General features: G+C 36.2%; 1 protein-coding gene across 1 annotated transcript in view; it reads right to left on the bottom strand.

The window, feature by feature from the left end:
• PTPRM (protein tyrosine phosphatase receptor type M) overlaps positions 1-16,239 on the bottom strand; it is a gene marked incomplete at both ends in the record, with an annotated part of 447,044 nt that overhangs the window by 49,057 nt on the left and 381,748 nt on the right. Inside the window, 3 exons of the mRNA XM_079533291.1 lie at positions 3,044-3,080; positions 6,095-6,171; positions 11,492-11,579. Of these exons, the coding sequence (XP_079389417.1) occupies positions 3,044-3,080; positions 6,095-6,171; positions 11,492-11,579 (202 nt within the window). The remainder of the gene's footprint in view (positions 1-3,043; positions 3,081-6,094; positions 6,172-11,491; positions 11,580-16,239) is intronic.

The raw sequence follows: 16,239 nt of genomic DNA, 5'->3' as shown, positions 1-16,239 counted from the left end.
TTATGTGCACCTGTGAAAGATGTGGTGGAGAAGAAAAGGGAGAATGGGAGAAGTTATTTTAAGACTGATGTAAAGTAGACATCAAGGGAATTAAACACGGAGCTTAATTGATGTGTTTATACATATCTACATAAAAATGTGTTCTGAAACAGCACGAACATCTTTGGCTATATCTGCAAGCTATCGCTCCTGACAGGCTTACTACTGCAGAAGACATAAAGAGGCATCCTCTATTGGGAGTGTGAAACAAATGCCTTTCCTTTCATAGTTAATATAGAGCTTTAAGGGAGTTTTAGAGATTATTCCAGTTACCTTATCACCTTTGCAAAAGGCAGACTGTTGTGCAAAGGCTTTGTCAGGAACTGGGAATGCTGGAGAATCATAGTAAGTAGCCTTGACACAGCTGCATCTATCACATGACTGCAGAAAGCTTCTTAAAGCAGATGAGTATTTTTAACATTATTCTATAGGTTGGAAAGCTGAGACAGAGAAAGGAAAAAAATTTCCCATGATTCTTCATCTAGAGAACATATCATAACATAACATCATTCTGTTCACCTAGAGAACATAAACCTCTTTAAATCAGTGTTCTTCATTTCCCCCAAAATGGAGCTACAGATCTGCTTCCTAGCTGGCCTTAGAAAATAAGATGTTGAAGAGGCAATCCCTCAGAAATTTCGCTGACAATTTTTAAATTTATGTAAATTGTATGCCCATTTGAAAATAGATTTTATGATCACAAGACAGTCACTTTCTCACTCATTCCACTGTGGGAGTGGTTAGGTACCCTGACATGCTCTACATTGCATCTACACAGAAAAAACTGATGGTACCTGCATGAAAGAACAACAGCTGAAATAGCTACATTTCCTTAACATCTTGGAAGAAAATTTGTACTATTCTTATTCACCTTGGCTAGGTACTTCTCCTTGACACTATAACACAAAATAAGTGTGGCTAATAATACGTTGAGGGTTGCTACTGGACCTAGTACACAGACTTTTAGCACAATATTGCACCCAATGCTTGGCTTTAAAAGCTAAAGCACAAATGCCTTAGGCTTCTATTTACTATCCAAGTATTGTGATGAGTGATAAATCTGCACTGAAACCATTAGAACTTGCTTCAGAGATGTCTGGTCTACCAGAAAGCTGTCAGAAAGATCTGGGAAACATGCTGATGAAAAAAATAAATAAATCTGCAAGTAAAATGCCAAATATATATCTTTTCATTTCAGGATTCAGGTGAAAAAACAATACCAGCAGGTAAAGGTTAAATGGATTGATCCATTTCTTTTCAGAAGAAGATGCTATAAAGGCCCAGAGTGAACTAATCACACGCTCTGTTTTTGTCCTAGTATTCTCTCTTATTCATACAAAGAAAGACTGTGGAATGAATGATGTCGTGATTGGATAATAGACCTGGAAGAAGAAGCACATTTAAATGGTTCAAGTTCTAAGACCTCAAATTTTAATTCTGGTCTAAAACTGTGAGATAGCGGCGAGGTGGTTTTACATCCTTCCCAACCGTTATCTGAGACTGTTCAGCTCTGAAGTACAGAATGGCAGAGTTAAATAGCTTCCCACTGATAAAAGTGAGGACTGGAGGCTGCAGACACCGGGTTACTTAGGAGGCAAAGACACGCACAATAAGAGCTCTTATTTGACACAGACAACTCTGGGCCTTGATAAAACATCATTAAAAAAGTGTATATCATCTCTAAATCCAGTACAGAAAGGATGTGGAGGTACTGGAGCAGGTCCAGAGAAGGGCAACGAGGCTTGTGAAGGGCTTGGAAAATCAGCCCTAGGAGGAGAGGCTGAGGCAGCTGGGGCTGTTTAGTCTGGGGAAGAGGCAGCTGAGGGGAGACTTTATTACTCTCTTCCAGTACCTGAAAGGTGCTTACAGTGAGAGCGGGGTAGGTCTCTTCTCACTGGTGACATAGGTGACAAGACAAGGGGAAATGGCTTCAAGTTGCGCCAAGGTAAGTTTAGGTTGGACGTTAGGAAACACTTCTTTACGAAAAGGGTGGTTAAACACTGGAATAGGCTCCCCAGGGAGACGGTTGAGTCACCATCCTTGGGTGTGTTTAAGAGCTGTTTGGATGTGGTGCTTGGAGATATGATTTAGCAGAGGGTTGTCAGAGTTAGGGTACTATGGTGAGGCTGTGGTTGGACTTGATGATCCTTGAGGTCCCTTCCAACCTGAGTAATTCTATGATTCTATGATTCCCAGTATTCCAGCTAGGACTCTGGGCACATTTTGAAATCACATATGTGGATGTAGCTCAACTTCTTCAGGTCCACTGGAAAATATAGGAAGCTTCATTACATAAAACCTACTGCAGAGGAGATTCTCTCTGAGCAGTTGTATCCAAGTACAGGCAAGAGAATGGCATACGGTTGGACAATGTGATTAAACAGAAGACTTCCTTGCCTGGTCCAGCTCTAAGCTTGGCTTAAAAGCATGTAAGAATTACATCTGAATGGGCAAATTATGTATTTGAAGATGGGTAAAAATTGAAAACTCCCTTGTTAACAAAGAAAGAAACTATTATTCACAAGCAGGTTTTTGAAAGATGTCCTATAAATTTCTCTCTCTAGATCCCTTTGAAGAATTCCCCTGCCAGAGTAATGTGTCTTTGGGTACTCTACTAAAACTTAGTAATTAAAGTATTTTACATTAAAACCTGGAGCCTACATGTCATCGAACAACACTAGAAAATACAGTCCTAGGATTGACAGTTTTCCTGCCACTGCTGTCCATCTAGTAAGTTTATTGAGGGTTTTTACCATGACTTACTTCCTCTATCACGAACAACAATATGCTAACATTAGTAACTTCTGCTGAAAGGTTTTATGTTGCTTTTCTACCCCAAATTGTACTTGAACATGAAGGTAAAGGATTGCTTACTTGATATATGTGAAAATTGGATTATAACAGTTCAGTTTGCTTGCTTTTACTTAAGTGATTGAACCTTCTCTGTCTTCAATATTGACTTCTTAGCTTTACGTAACCAAAATTAGGGAGTAATAATGCTTACCTTGTGTAGCAATGTAGTGATTCGGCCTGTGATAACCCTAAAAGAAATCAGGGAAAAAAAATTATAACCAGCATGTACCTTGCCTATGTTGCTTTACGTAAAACTTCATTTACAGTAATTTTCAGTAAAAATTATAACAATAAAAGTAATGTGCTAGATGCAGATGTTCTTTCCGGTAGGCAAGGGAGAGGAAGAACAAGAAGCAAATGTGTTTTCTGTAAGATGCTAAAGTTGCAGCCTTGTACATTAGGGGACAGAAGTAATATGTTCTCAAAGTCCCTTGTTGGATCTGTTGAAAATAAACAGCATGAAATCCTCTCTAGCACTTGCAGCTAATGGTGTGAGATGCTCAAGGAGGCTGAGATATACCTTCAAGCTATTGCTATTTAGTGCAAAGCCTATCCCTTTTTTTAACAGCTACAGAATGCTCAATTTGCATTCAGCCCCAGGAAGAGTGGGGAAATGTTCACTCTGTCCTCTGTGATTTATTTATGATATATTTCTGAACATGAAAAAGAGGGTAAATTCTTCGACTAAATGGTTTAGTATGAATACACTTCTTCACCTCTAAATAAAAAAAAACACCATAAAGGAATTCAGTGTTTCTCTGATAACAAGGGCAACTTAAGCTGGCTGTGCAATAAAGACTAATATGCTATGGATTCTTGCAACACTGAATAGGTTACCAATAGGGAACAATACCATTTTTATTGTGTTTGAATTTCTGATGTTATGAGAGTGTCACCAAAGGTTTAGATCATGAGCAAATATGTTGATAAAATCAGTTATGCCAGTTTTAATCTTTCAAAAGTGGTGAGATTCCATTGTCAGCCTTCCAAAGGAAGAAATAAAAGCTGAAGCTTGCATGTCACTGCAATTTCTTTGTAAAAGTGCAAGAGGGACTGTAGTGATGGAAGGCTGCTGGAAAAGACGCAAAACATTTGAAAATACCTTGAATATTACAGAAAATATAACATGAATTATATAATTGGTTAGATATCATTGAACCAAAATCTGGAATTCTGTGAACTCAGGCACCTATCAACCAGAGCTTATTTTTTTCTGTGGTGTGCTACCTAGTATCCCTAGTGGCTGGGATTAAATGCTTCGATTTCCCAGTGAAGAAATTAAGCATGGGGAAAAATACTAAATAAATACTGCCTACTTTTCTTTTATCTAATAAAACTTCATAATATTTGTGAAATTCTCTCATTGAGATGTTTATTCTGACAACACAGCAACAATAACCCCATGCAAATGAAAAATTGCTTCTGTAGTAGAAAAACAAACACTTCCAGAAGAAACCTGACTAGCAAGAATATTGGAATATGTCTGCAAGACTCCAAGCTTTGCAATGAAGCCACCTGCTAAGAATGAGGGAAATACTTTTTGTTCTCACTCATTATTTCTTTTAGGACGTAAGGGTATGTAGCAACAGGATGAGGGGAAATGGTTTAAACTGGAAAAAGGTAGATTTAGACTAGATATCAGGAAGAAATTCTTTACTGTGAGTGTGGTGAAACACTGGAAGAGGTTGCCCAAGGAGTCTGTGGATGCCCCCTCCCTGGTAGCATTCAAGGCCAGGCTGGATGGGGGCTTTGAGCAACCTGGCCTAGAGAGAGGTATCCCTGCCTATAGCAGGGGGATAGGAAGTAGGTGATCTTAAATGTGCCTTCCAACCCAACCATTCCATGATACTATGATTCTTTCCATCCCTCTTGTACTTTCATAAGCAATAACAGGTTGCTATTTTGCTTTCTTACAAGTATTTCCAATAGAACTGTATGGTGCAAACTCTGTGCATCTTTTAGCATTTTAAACTTAAGAACACACTACTAGCCTAAAACAAGAACAATCCTGAATGTTGGAAAGTTTGAGAGTGCATTCAAATCTAGTTCCCCAGTGTGAACTTTCACTTGCTTTCTATGACTCCCTTCAGAGAGATTCCCTACAGAGATTACTCCCCTCAGAGTTTAGCGAGCTGTCTAAGCGAATTTTCACATATGCTTTTAGCTCCTGGTGAATGTGCTACTCTTTCAAATAGCAAGGGACTGAGCAGAAGTCTAAGCTTCACTTAATAGCTACTGAACATACTAACAAGCATCAATGGGAGTTATCAGACAGTTACAACTTCAGATTGTTTAACTGAAGAAGCCTACTTTTCTTGTACAGTTCTAGCTCTTCCGAATTTTGAGAAAAACATCTCTTACATTCCTGTTTTACACTGGTTGCTGTATTTGAACTGCAAACTGTGACACCATTTTCTCAGATGTAAATAGAGATCTTTAGCAGATGCTGTTTCTTATAAAGTGACACTTGTTTTACTTAGCCAAACATCTAGCACTCCATGCAAATAATGAAATAATTATCTTTGCTATCCATAGATTTATGACTTTAGACAGTATTGACTTTGTAATGATTTTCAATTCTACTTTTGAGTTCATTCTTTCAACCAAAACCACCTTGTCTCTTAAAGAATTTATTCTAATGTAAAACATTAAGTTAACATGATGCAGAATGAACAAAGAAGCCACCTTCAATAATTAAAGAGCCTACATATTTAATGAAATGTCTTGCTTGCATTGGAAGTACTGGTTAACAGCTGCAGAATATACTTTGAAGGCAACTTAAAAGTGCAGAGATGACAAGAGATTGCAAATCTCTGCATTAGGCATTACAGAGTTTTGTCACATTAATATGCAAACAGCTTTCTTTTAAATGTGGAATGATGCCAAGCTGTTGACAGAAAGTGAAAATAACATTTTGTTAGCCCAGATAAGCACCAGTAGGCAAAGTAGCCATACAGCATTGCTGGCAAAGTTTCAGCCTATTGACAGTTTGAGGAAATATATAATACTCTTTAGATTTGTCTGTTGACAAAACTAACACAACTACTTGTTTCCTTTAGTGTACACCTATCTTCCAAAGACAGTACCGTCCAAAAATGTTTAGCAGCTGATATTAGCTGCTAAACAATGAATAATGTGAGAATAGTAAAAGCTGCCTCTTAGAACACAATGCTATGTTTGTTGACTATATCAGTATACGCACATCAATATAATTTCCATTGATGTAATCAGAGTTTGTTTCTCCTTCAATGGGCTGCAATCTCACTCGAGAATGATCATCTGAAACACAAACAGCGGAGAGAAAAATAAGGTAACTAAAGACATTCAGAAACGAATATGACATCAAAATCTTAATGTTAAAGAAAAAATAATATGTGATTCTTGGCAAGTCCATGGTTGGTTTTCTTTATCCATTAGTGTACTGTATATATATTTAACCTTAATTTTGACCATTCATGAGGCTTTCCAAATCCCCTTTCATTTTCAATCTGAACACCTTAAATATTTCTAATGTGCAATCCTTTGCAACTATTTTTCTTTGCCTTGATAACACCATCATACCTTTTGTCAGTTTGCTAATTAACATGAAGTTTTCTATGGTTTAGTTATTTGGAAGTGTTTATGCCAGTACTCGAAATAAATTTAAATTCTTCCATAAGACATACTGTCAACTCACAGTTTCAAACAAGAACTCATTATGTTTCCATAAGAGAAAGCAAAATAAAGTAATAACAAAACCCAAGCAGTCAGATAATGACTTTGTCACTGAGGTTTGCTCCGTGGTTGCCATCTGTATCTATCCAGGAATTCTACCCATTAGCAAACACTTCCAACTCTTATTTCCAAATTCCAATCCAAAACTCCAGGGTATGAATTTATTTCCTGTCAGCTGCCTCATTTTCTTTATGATTCCACAGAAGTGATTAAGAAGTGCTAGAGGCTACATCCCCCCGTAAAGGAATCTCAGAAAGCTGGCAGGGCTTCTTCAAGAATTTGGAATATGCTTCTCTTGGTTCAAAAGTGACTAAATACTATTGTTATTCTAGAATGTGCACAAGTTGTTGATAAAACAATACTTTGAAGATATTTAAGGGTATGATGTCAATCAACTCAAAGATGGAGACACAGTCGATGGCCACTTTACCGCTGCTTTATTTACTATCAACTTGTGCTGATTACACACTTATGTATTACTGTTTTTGAAGGCCATTTGCTATCTGACTTACAACTAACTACAAGTCTTATTGATCATCATTATTTTCCTGTAAATGTAAATAAGCACTAGTGCACAAGAGAAATTCGTCACCCATGTTTTCAATAGCTAATATTTTTTAACTTATAAAAAGTGCTACCAAATAACAAAAACTAATGAAGGAACATGAAGTAGCTTATAAAGCTATCAGAAGTAGCGTGATTGCCCACAGTGTGGAGGAGGAAAGAGAGGGCAAGTGGTTCTTACAACAACATTGTTTTACAGTGACAAGTAAAAAGGTTTTCAAATGGATGAGTAGGAAAGGAAGAGGCAAATTAGTGATTTCAACCTTTTATGCTCCAAGTCTCAGTGACTACACATCTCAAAGTCTTGTCTTCCCTGGGATTCCCTTGGGAGACAGCAAGGGCATAGCTGTAGATATATTCTTCACAGCTTTGCAGCCCTTGGTACTGCACAGCTAATATTCTGCTAGTCTGCTATGATTACATCACCCAACAGTCTTTAAGAATGAGTTTTTCCAAGGATGTAGGAATATTCAAATCAATTAAGTTAATCAGGTCATCCTTTTCAGCCTTTTTATTCACTTTTCCAAGACTAAAAATTTATAGAGATGCAATGTTCCATTACATAACCTATCATTGTCTGACCTTATCAAGCTACACAAGTGCCGTGCTATTCTCTGCTTAATTAAGCAATTTATCAGTTTTCTCAGAACAGAGCTTTAGCTCAAAGGCTTGTAATTCTAAAAGTCCATCTTACTTAAGATACTACATTAGAAACTTTCTAATCTTTGGATATGGTTGCTGCTTTTATCATTTTAGGATCTGATCCAACTTCTACTGAAGTCAATAGACTCTAGAAGTCAAGCTTGCTTGGACTCATGGTATGTCTTCATCCATATTTTCATGATTTCATGCATCATTTCCTTAAAAGCATTCTTATGAGGAAAACTCAGGCTAATAAAAATGTCTATCTATATATTTCATGAAGTACTTAGGTCACTGAATTTGATTGTTCAAACACAAGCACTCATGCCACTATACATAGACCAGCCTTACGCTGCCAGTATGGAACAGTACAACTGTTTTTTAATGTCCACAGTCACCTGAAATCATAGAATCATAGAATCATAGAATCACAAGGTTGGAAACGACCTATCAGATCATCTAGTCCAACCATCTCCTCATCACCATTGCCACCACTAGCACTAAATGGCACTGCATGCCTATATTCAGGCAACTAGATCCTGTCCTTGATGACTTGCATGTTGCTGAGCTACATGGACCCACCAAACTTAAATTTTCCATTAAGCAACAGCTTAAAAATATGACCTCCTGCTATTTCTTTCAGACTGATACATACCATGTAAGTATCTTTACTTTTTCTGTTATATTATTCCATTTTACTCTATTCTCTCCTTGCAGTTACTTATGCTTCAGATTACACAAAACTAAATAAATTACTTCATAACTAATAACTATATCTTCATATAATCTTTTTGGCCTTTTTTGTTCTCACATATGTCCTGCATTTTCACCAAAGATTCTGGGTACTCTGGAAATAACGGAGATTCCAACATTCATCCACACGCTGTGGAGCTGGAGTAATTTTTTTTTAAATTTCTTTGAGAACTTCACACAACTCCATGCTGTGTAGCAGCACTTCTTAACCAGAAAATTTTCTTCAGTCAACAAAATGTTTTTCTGTGTATATACCTGTGTTTACACCAAGTATAAGCCTAAGTGGTACAGAAACCACATATCCTTCCAACATGTACATTCCACCTACAGCCTCTAGGTTAACTGTCTAGATTTGGAAGATATTTTGTTCCTATATACTTCAGATTGCTCTTAACAATTTCTAGCTTTTGAATATTCTCTTTTTCAGCTTGTTATTTTGTTACCCATCTATCAAATTCAATTGTGCACTGATCACTTGATCTTTCAAAATGAATTGAATGTTAGAATCCCTTTGTCTTTGTAGAAAGTGGCAACAGGTAATGATTTTGCTCCCCTCCACTTTTGCTCCCCTCATGTTACCAACACCGTGTATATGCCAGTCTGCAGCCTGTGATCTCTAACAAGCCCCCTGAGTAGCCAGCTGATTAGCATGCTTAGGCAGTGACACTTTTTTGGGACATGCCTCGCTAATTGTTTGCTAATCAAGCCTTTTCGAAATGTCTCGGCCAAAATCCTTAGCTGCTTTTAAAAGCTGTGATCAATGTTCTCTTTTCACTGAGTCAGTCTTTGGTTAGGTAAAGATAAATTCGTAACCCCCCTCATCTTGAAACTACCTCAATATCTCTCCTGTAGAAAAGCAATAGATTTTAACAAATTCATAATTCTACACTATTAAAACAGACACCAAATACTTCTTGAGTTAAAAAGATTCTGCTAGCTTAGCTAGATTCTCTTAGCTTAGATTCTGTTTTTAGTTGTTAACGAGAAAGCACAAAGCCTTCTGTGTTCAATACAGAAGAAACACATTTCGTGCAGATCACTGGACTGTGGTCATGATTCAGCTTCTTGATACAGAGGCTCACAAGCTGTAGTTACTTTCGTACAGAGGGTTGGGTATGCCTGCAGCCAATTAAATGCACATCACTTAGGTGATGTAAAGCATGTTGCCATTTTGACAAGCTCATACACTGCTGCAGCTTGGTGCTTTTGTTTTAGTTTCCTCAGAGAACAATAATGACTACAAGTAATAATGTAACAGCAGTGTCTTGGGGAAAATTTAAACAAAGAGGATAAATGGATGGAAAAAATTACATTAAACTTTTTACAAAAAAAATATACATTTCACTATAATCATATAATTGATGGCATCTAAGCCATCTACAGTATTTTTACTTCTTTAAAAACGGTATAAAAAGGCAATTTAGTAAAATGTTTTAAAAGCTACAGTCAATATTTCAAACAACTCTGTGGGGTGGATTTTCAAAAGTGGACCACTAAAATTGTATTCTCAGACTTGAAGCTAAGCAATCATTTATTAGCAGAAAACCATACAGCATAATTAAACAGTTAGCTACTCCATTTCCATACGTCTCTTTAACAGATGACAAGCCGTGGGCAGTTTCAGCTTCCCTTAAGATACTGCCCTTTACTCCAGTGAATTTTAATTTGCATTATCTATGTTTTCATAGCAACATAAATAGGTAATGTTATTGATAACAATTCCACTAACTCCTTCTGTGAGACAAACACTGATGACATGAAAAGTAAATTGAGATCCAAATGATCAGAGTAACGTTAGCTCTCTCAGAGAGCCTTCAGTATTACTTGTAATTGCCATTGATTTGTGTATCTAATATCTTTTACTTGCTTTCTCTTTGCTACTCATTACTTCCTCTGCTCAGACATACAGTACTGTAAGTCTCCTGTTTACTTCAGCCAAAGGGAGTCAAAGTGAAAGATAATGTATAAAGCGACATTAGAGAGCAGACAACAAAGCTAAACAATGACTAAAAGACTTACTGTCACAGGCTTGGACTGGAAATAGAAGGTCACAAAAGAATAGTAAACGTAAAGCTAGAGAATGTTCTTTGGAATTTTTTTTTTACATCTTCAGTATTTATACATAAGTGGTGATAGCCGTCTAACGTATTGCTACGTCTCTCACGATAGCAAGTTTGTTACACATTAAAGATTGCCTGCAGAGAAGCAAGTAAAACCAGACTAGTTAACACCTTTTACATATGCTCCAGCTCATAATGTTATTCACATTTCCCTAGAAAATTTCATTTCCTTTTTTCAGTAAATTGCATGCTATTTTCTGACTTGGTGTTCATTTACAGCATCTTTTGCCACAGTATTTTGCAATCTCATAATGCCAGATTTAGGGGTCGCTCATCAAAACAAATGATCATCCACTAAGGTTTTTGGATTATCAGCATATCTAATCTTTATCAAGTTTAGCAGTTTTCACAGTAAAATAAATGTATTCTGTCTTTTTCCCTAGAGACTGTTAATAGGGTAGCTTACAATGTCTGTCCCAGTTATCAAGAAATACTTAAGCAGCAGTATTGTCCGTTCCTTCAACATCCAGAACCCAATGTCAAGAGATTAACCGATGACACCATGACTGTTCTTCCACTAAGTTGCCAAGAGCAGTATGGGAGCAGTCAGAGCTGAGCACTGGTTAAGCATGTCAATTTACATTAATGAAATGGTAACTACAGAATGGAAGGTATACAGTAGGATAGTGGAAAAATACATTAAATCTGACAGTTTTCTCAAAAAAAATGTAACTTCTTCCCTCACTTTTATGTTCTTAATTGAAGAAAAGAAATATAAGCTCAATGCAAGCAAGAGGCTGGTGGCCACTCTTATCCAGTTCCGAAGACAAGTTAACACAGTGCACAATTATGTTGTCAACACTTACATGCAATGATATTCCCGTATCTATTTTTCATTCTGTTCTCATCTTTCTTAGCTGAATCCCACGGTGCAGACTGTCCTTCAAAGAAACTCTAAAAAAGGAAAAGGAAGCAAAGTGACACTAAGAAATGCACGCAGCAAGTTACCTTATGGATAAACCAAGGAGAAAGGCAAACAGTACTCATGGGTATTGTTGTTTAAAGCACCATTTAGTTGATTCTTTTGTTGAGCAAAAACATAGTTCTATTTAAATGGTACTTATGCATAGCTCCAAATATTGTCAAAAATTTGACATGAAATAATTTGCGTAACAGTATGAAGAATTATTTGCATGTGAAGCGTTTGTGAATCTTTTGAAAGTTGCATGCTTGTAACACAGAGAATCTTCAACTTGTGCTATACAAATTCTCTGCGTAGTTCTGCTTATTCGCATAGGTGAAGCAGAAAGAGCTTCGTCATCAGTGCTGGAGTTGCACTATTTGGGTGCAGAATTATACACTGTACTAACAGGCTTTATTTTTGACATATCCCCAAGTTTTACTTATTTCTTGGCAGATAGTTCATGCATCAAAACACATTTAGGCATTAAAGAAAGGTGAATTAATCTAGCATATATGTATCTTTTCTAAAACATAACTTATGCCATTGAGGTGATCTTTTGCCAGAGAATAAAAATGATATGATTTCCTGACTGATATAATCTATCTAGTATTCACTCAACCTCTGTGCTGTGTAGTTAATAAATTCAATAAAAAATGAGAAAGTTTAAGTCCTAAAAATATATATTTGCATTAATGAAGCATGCAATCTAGCATACAGGCACTAAGTAAGTTTATGACACAAGTATTTACATAATTTCTTGATTTTCACCTGTCGACAGCTTACCATGACATCACCCTGTCTCTAACTCATTTAATGTAGACGCATTCTATCATTCCATACTGGAATATTCACTGCGGAGTAAAAATATTTAATTGGCAAGTGAACCAGTGGAATTCTATCGCGACAATGCCCAGCCTTAACTCATGTTTTGATCTTTTCACTGGAATGATCAGTACAATTTAATCTTTGATTCAAGAGGAAAATGAAAGCACATTATCTACTTTTTTTGGTATCGGAAGTCAGAAATGGCTAAGTCCTAAGTTAAGGGAAAACATCAAGAAGCTTGTGCCTCTCACAGGACCTCAATATTTTCTGAGTGGTTTAAAGTAGATAATGCCCATGAAATAGAAGACACTGTCCTCATACCTGCAATGCATTATTGTTCAAATCCCAACAATTCCATTATTAAAGAGCATAAAAGTAAAAATAAATCCTCGATCTCTTTCTGAAGTCAATGAAACATGGGGACATTTGATATCTAAAACAAATTTACTATTTTCATTAAATTGATACAATCGTACAATTTGAAAACTCCTGGAAATACATGGATTAATTCTAAGAAGTTTGTACAGAGCAATGTGAGAAAAACAGAGGCTGTATCAAATGGTTTCAGTCTGCTTGCTCTATAGTTTTCTGCACTTCTTTAGAAAAAAATTCAAAGTTTGCAAATTGAAATGGTTAAACTTTTCACTACTATTAGTGATATTTTTCTTAATCATGGGATACTGCCTTTGGATACAGCTCTGGAAAATGCAGTTACCTACCAAGATAGAGAATTTGAATGCTTTAATGGAAATGTTCATCAACAAAGCCCCAGAAGGCAGAACAAAAAACTGAACTGTTTGTTCTATCTAAAACTTGGCTGAGTATCTTCATCAGGATTTTGCCTTTCAGGTAGTGAAAATACAGACAATTCTAGTTTCCTTGCAGTCCCTGTGCTAGAGACTTCTTCACAGAAGACACTGTGTAGCAAGTGGTTATGAGCTTAATCCACTAACCATTACATGTGGTATTAGAAAGAAAGAGTCTTGCTAATACAGCTTCCAAGTCTACACCTTGAAATATGGAGGACTCAAATATACTCTCAGGGACTCCCTGCTTCTCCCTGTCTCAGAATAATGAACTTTCACAAAATTATTTTAAACAAATCAATTAAGAGTAAATCTCTAGAGACAACTGGGAAAAAAATTTTACAGTACTGAATTCAGGAAAGATACACAACATGCAATGCACTTGTCTGGGCAGCTCATCTGCTTCTCATCTGATAAGATGAGCTTAACGAGTCCTACAGATAAAATATCTTTTAACAATATATATTCAACGTAGATAAAACTGTTTGTCAGAATACAACTATATCAAAAATGAAAACCAGGAAACAGATTTACGTTTCCAGTTCCTATATATTGACTTCATTTTCCTTATCAAGCATGCATTATAGAAAAAGAGCTATAGATGCAGATTATTCTTTCTTTTTAATCAACAAGTTTGTGACTGAAATTAAATCTATCATACAGAGAGAACAGACTTTATGCAGGGTCCCATTTTTTAAAACTCTTTTTGGAATGCACACACATATTTCAGTGAGAGGTGTACAGAAAAGATAATTTGAAGGAAAAGATATTACAGTGTGAAAGCATAAAAAGAAACAGTTACTGTAAAAGACAGCTGGAGTGTCATTTCCTAAATTCCCCATGTGCTACCATTACACAAACTGCAACACGATAATCCACAATGAATTATATGGAGAAATCCCATTTGTCCCACAAGTAAAGAACAGAGCAGATACCTCATAACAGATGATCTGTCAAGATCTTTCCTTTCTTCTGAGAAATATATTTTTCATTCTAGAATTTTTTTTAATGTTTTTTCTGACATATCACTCTCTGGGGATGCTGCTGCACAGCAGCCCACACATTATCTTTGTGGCTATTCATCCTATTTCATTCCTTAAAGTTTCTTAAAAATGCAGACTATTAGGAAGAAATACGTTCCCAAACAGTGTTGTTCCACCAAGGGCAATGGAGAACTGAAAATGAGTGTAGGACATTTCTCAAATTATTTTAAATACATATTTCTTTAACTCAAATTGCACAAAACTTTAGCTATCCAGCCCCCATGAATTATGTGAAAATGAAACAGTCTTCAAAGCAGCTGTTGTTGCGGCAGGCATTTCAGTATTCAACATCTATTGTCATTTGGTTATTAGAATGCATTTCCATAATCAGGAAAGAACACTGTTTCTGAGAACAATGGAAACATACAGAACTGCAGAACATGCAACATGAGAACTGGTCAATGGATGCAGCAGCAGGATCGTTCTAGGATAAATGTGAAGCTTTTACTTGCTTTAACTCAATGCAGCAGTGGTTTCCATTAAAAATTAAATATTTGCCAAGGGCTAATTCACTGTGACCCTCTGACTAGAAAATAACTGCAATATCTCAAAAAAGAGATGGAGATAATCATTGCAAATACTGATTTTTAAAATTATTCCCTTTTCTCATTTAAAATTCATAAGAACAGAAAATATTGGAAGGGACATATATAAAAGTACATTTATTTCTTTCTTCCAAAAAAATACTTCATAGTTGCTAGGTGACAACAGTGAAGTCTCCTACAATGTCATTTAGAAAATGACAAGCAGAGAAATGAGAAATTAAGGACATCACAATTCCTGCTCTGCCTACTTAATAAACAAGCACATTATTCACAGGAACAAAGAAATACATATTTCACTCTGTAACAATCTTAAGTCTCATCTGTAGAGCTGTTTTTAAAATTATGACTTTATATGACGTCAATTTTGGTGGCTGATTTTCCTGAGAGGCTCTAAGTTTCTCCACCGATAACAGTCATTTTTCCATTGCTATTTCTAAACAATCAGATTGAGATGTACTTTAACAATATGAATAATTTGACCTATTTAATTTTAAATGTCTCTGGATTACACACTAATTTAGGCCAGAACAGACAACTAGTGGAGATCCTAATAGAGGTCCTTGTCTAAAATGAATTAGTTATTTCAGAAACTTACGTTTCTACCACAGATACTTAGGGCTGCATCTAAATCAGATGGCTGAAATGCTCTGAACTGGACAGTGAAGATACATCACTCCTTTTTCCTAAATATATATCACACTTTACTGCTGCTCTGCACAGTTTACATGTAGGTATAATGGATGGAAAAAATGCAACCACTAAACTCTGAGTTAAGATCCTAGTGTTGTGTTAGACTCTTCTTTGCATTTACAAACCCTAACAAATGCACCTTATATTTTAAGCAGTTCCATAAATATTTGCAGGACAAGGATCTCCAGGCTCATTTAATGAATACTGCAAGATTTATAAGGTCTGTAAATCCATCACTTCATTGGTTTTTCATTATTCAGAATCTTCAAAATACCAGGCACTGGAGGATGTTCTTGTTACTTTAAAACATCAAGTGGATCTTGAAACAGGAAAGTGAAATCATCACACTCATTTTGCTGATAACTGAGGATTTGAATTATTAAGGAATTGAGAAGGAAGAATCGCTGGACTGTTATAATAAAGAAATCTGCAGACATGGTCCACATTGTGAAACAACAGGTTTTTTAATCTTCTGGTCGTTTTGAGAAAAGATTTTATCATTGAAACTGCATCACCTGTAAGTAACTGATTACCCTAAGTGTTGGTAGATGACTGCACCGATGGCAACCCAACCTCTGTAATCAGCACTCCATACTTCTGTCACTGCTTTGGTCACTGAAAACATTTGTGGATGACAGCATGCCACCAGAGAATATATTTGCCATCATCTTTTCCTCTTCTGTCAGCTTCAATCACTGAGAATTACGTCCAGTTTTCAAGTAACACAATTAAAAAAAAACC

The sequence above is a fragment of the Tetrao urogallus genome (genome assembly GCF_951394365.1).
Source record: "Tetrao urogallus genome assembly, chromosome: 3".
Lineage (NCBI taxonomy): Eukaryota > Metazoa > Chordata > Aves > Galliformes > Phasianidae > Tetrao > Tetrao urogallus.
This window is presented reverse-complemented; position numbering and strand designations above follow the sequence as displayed.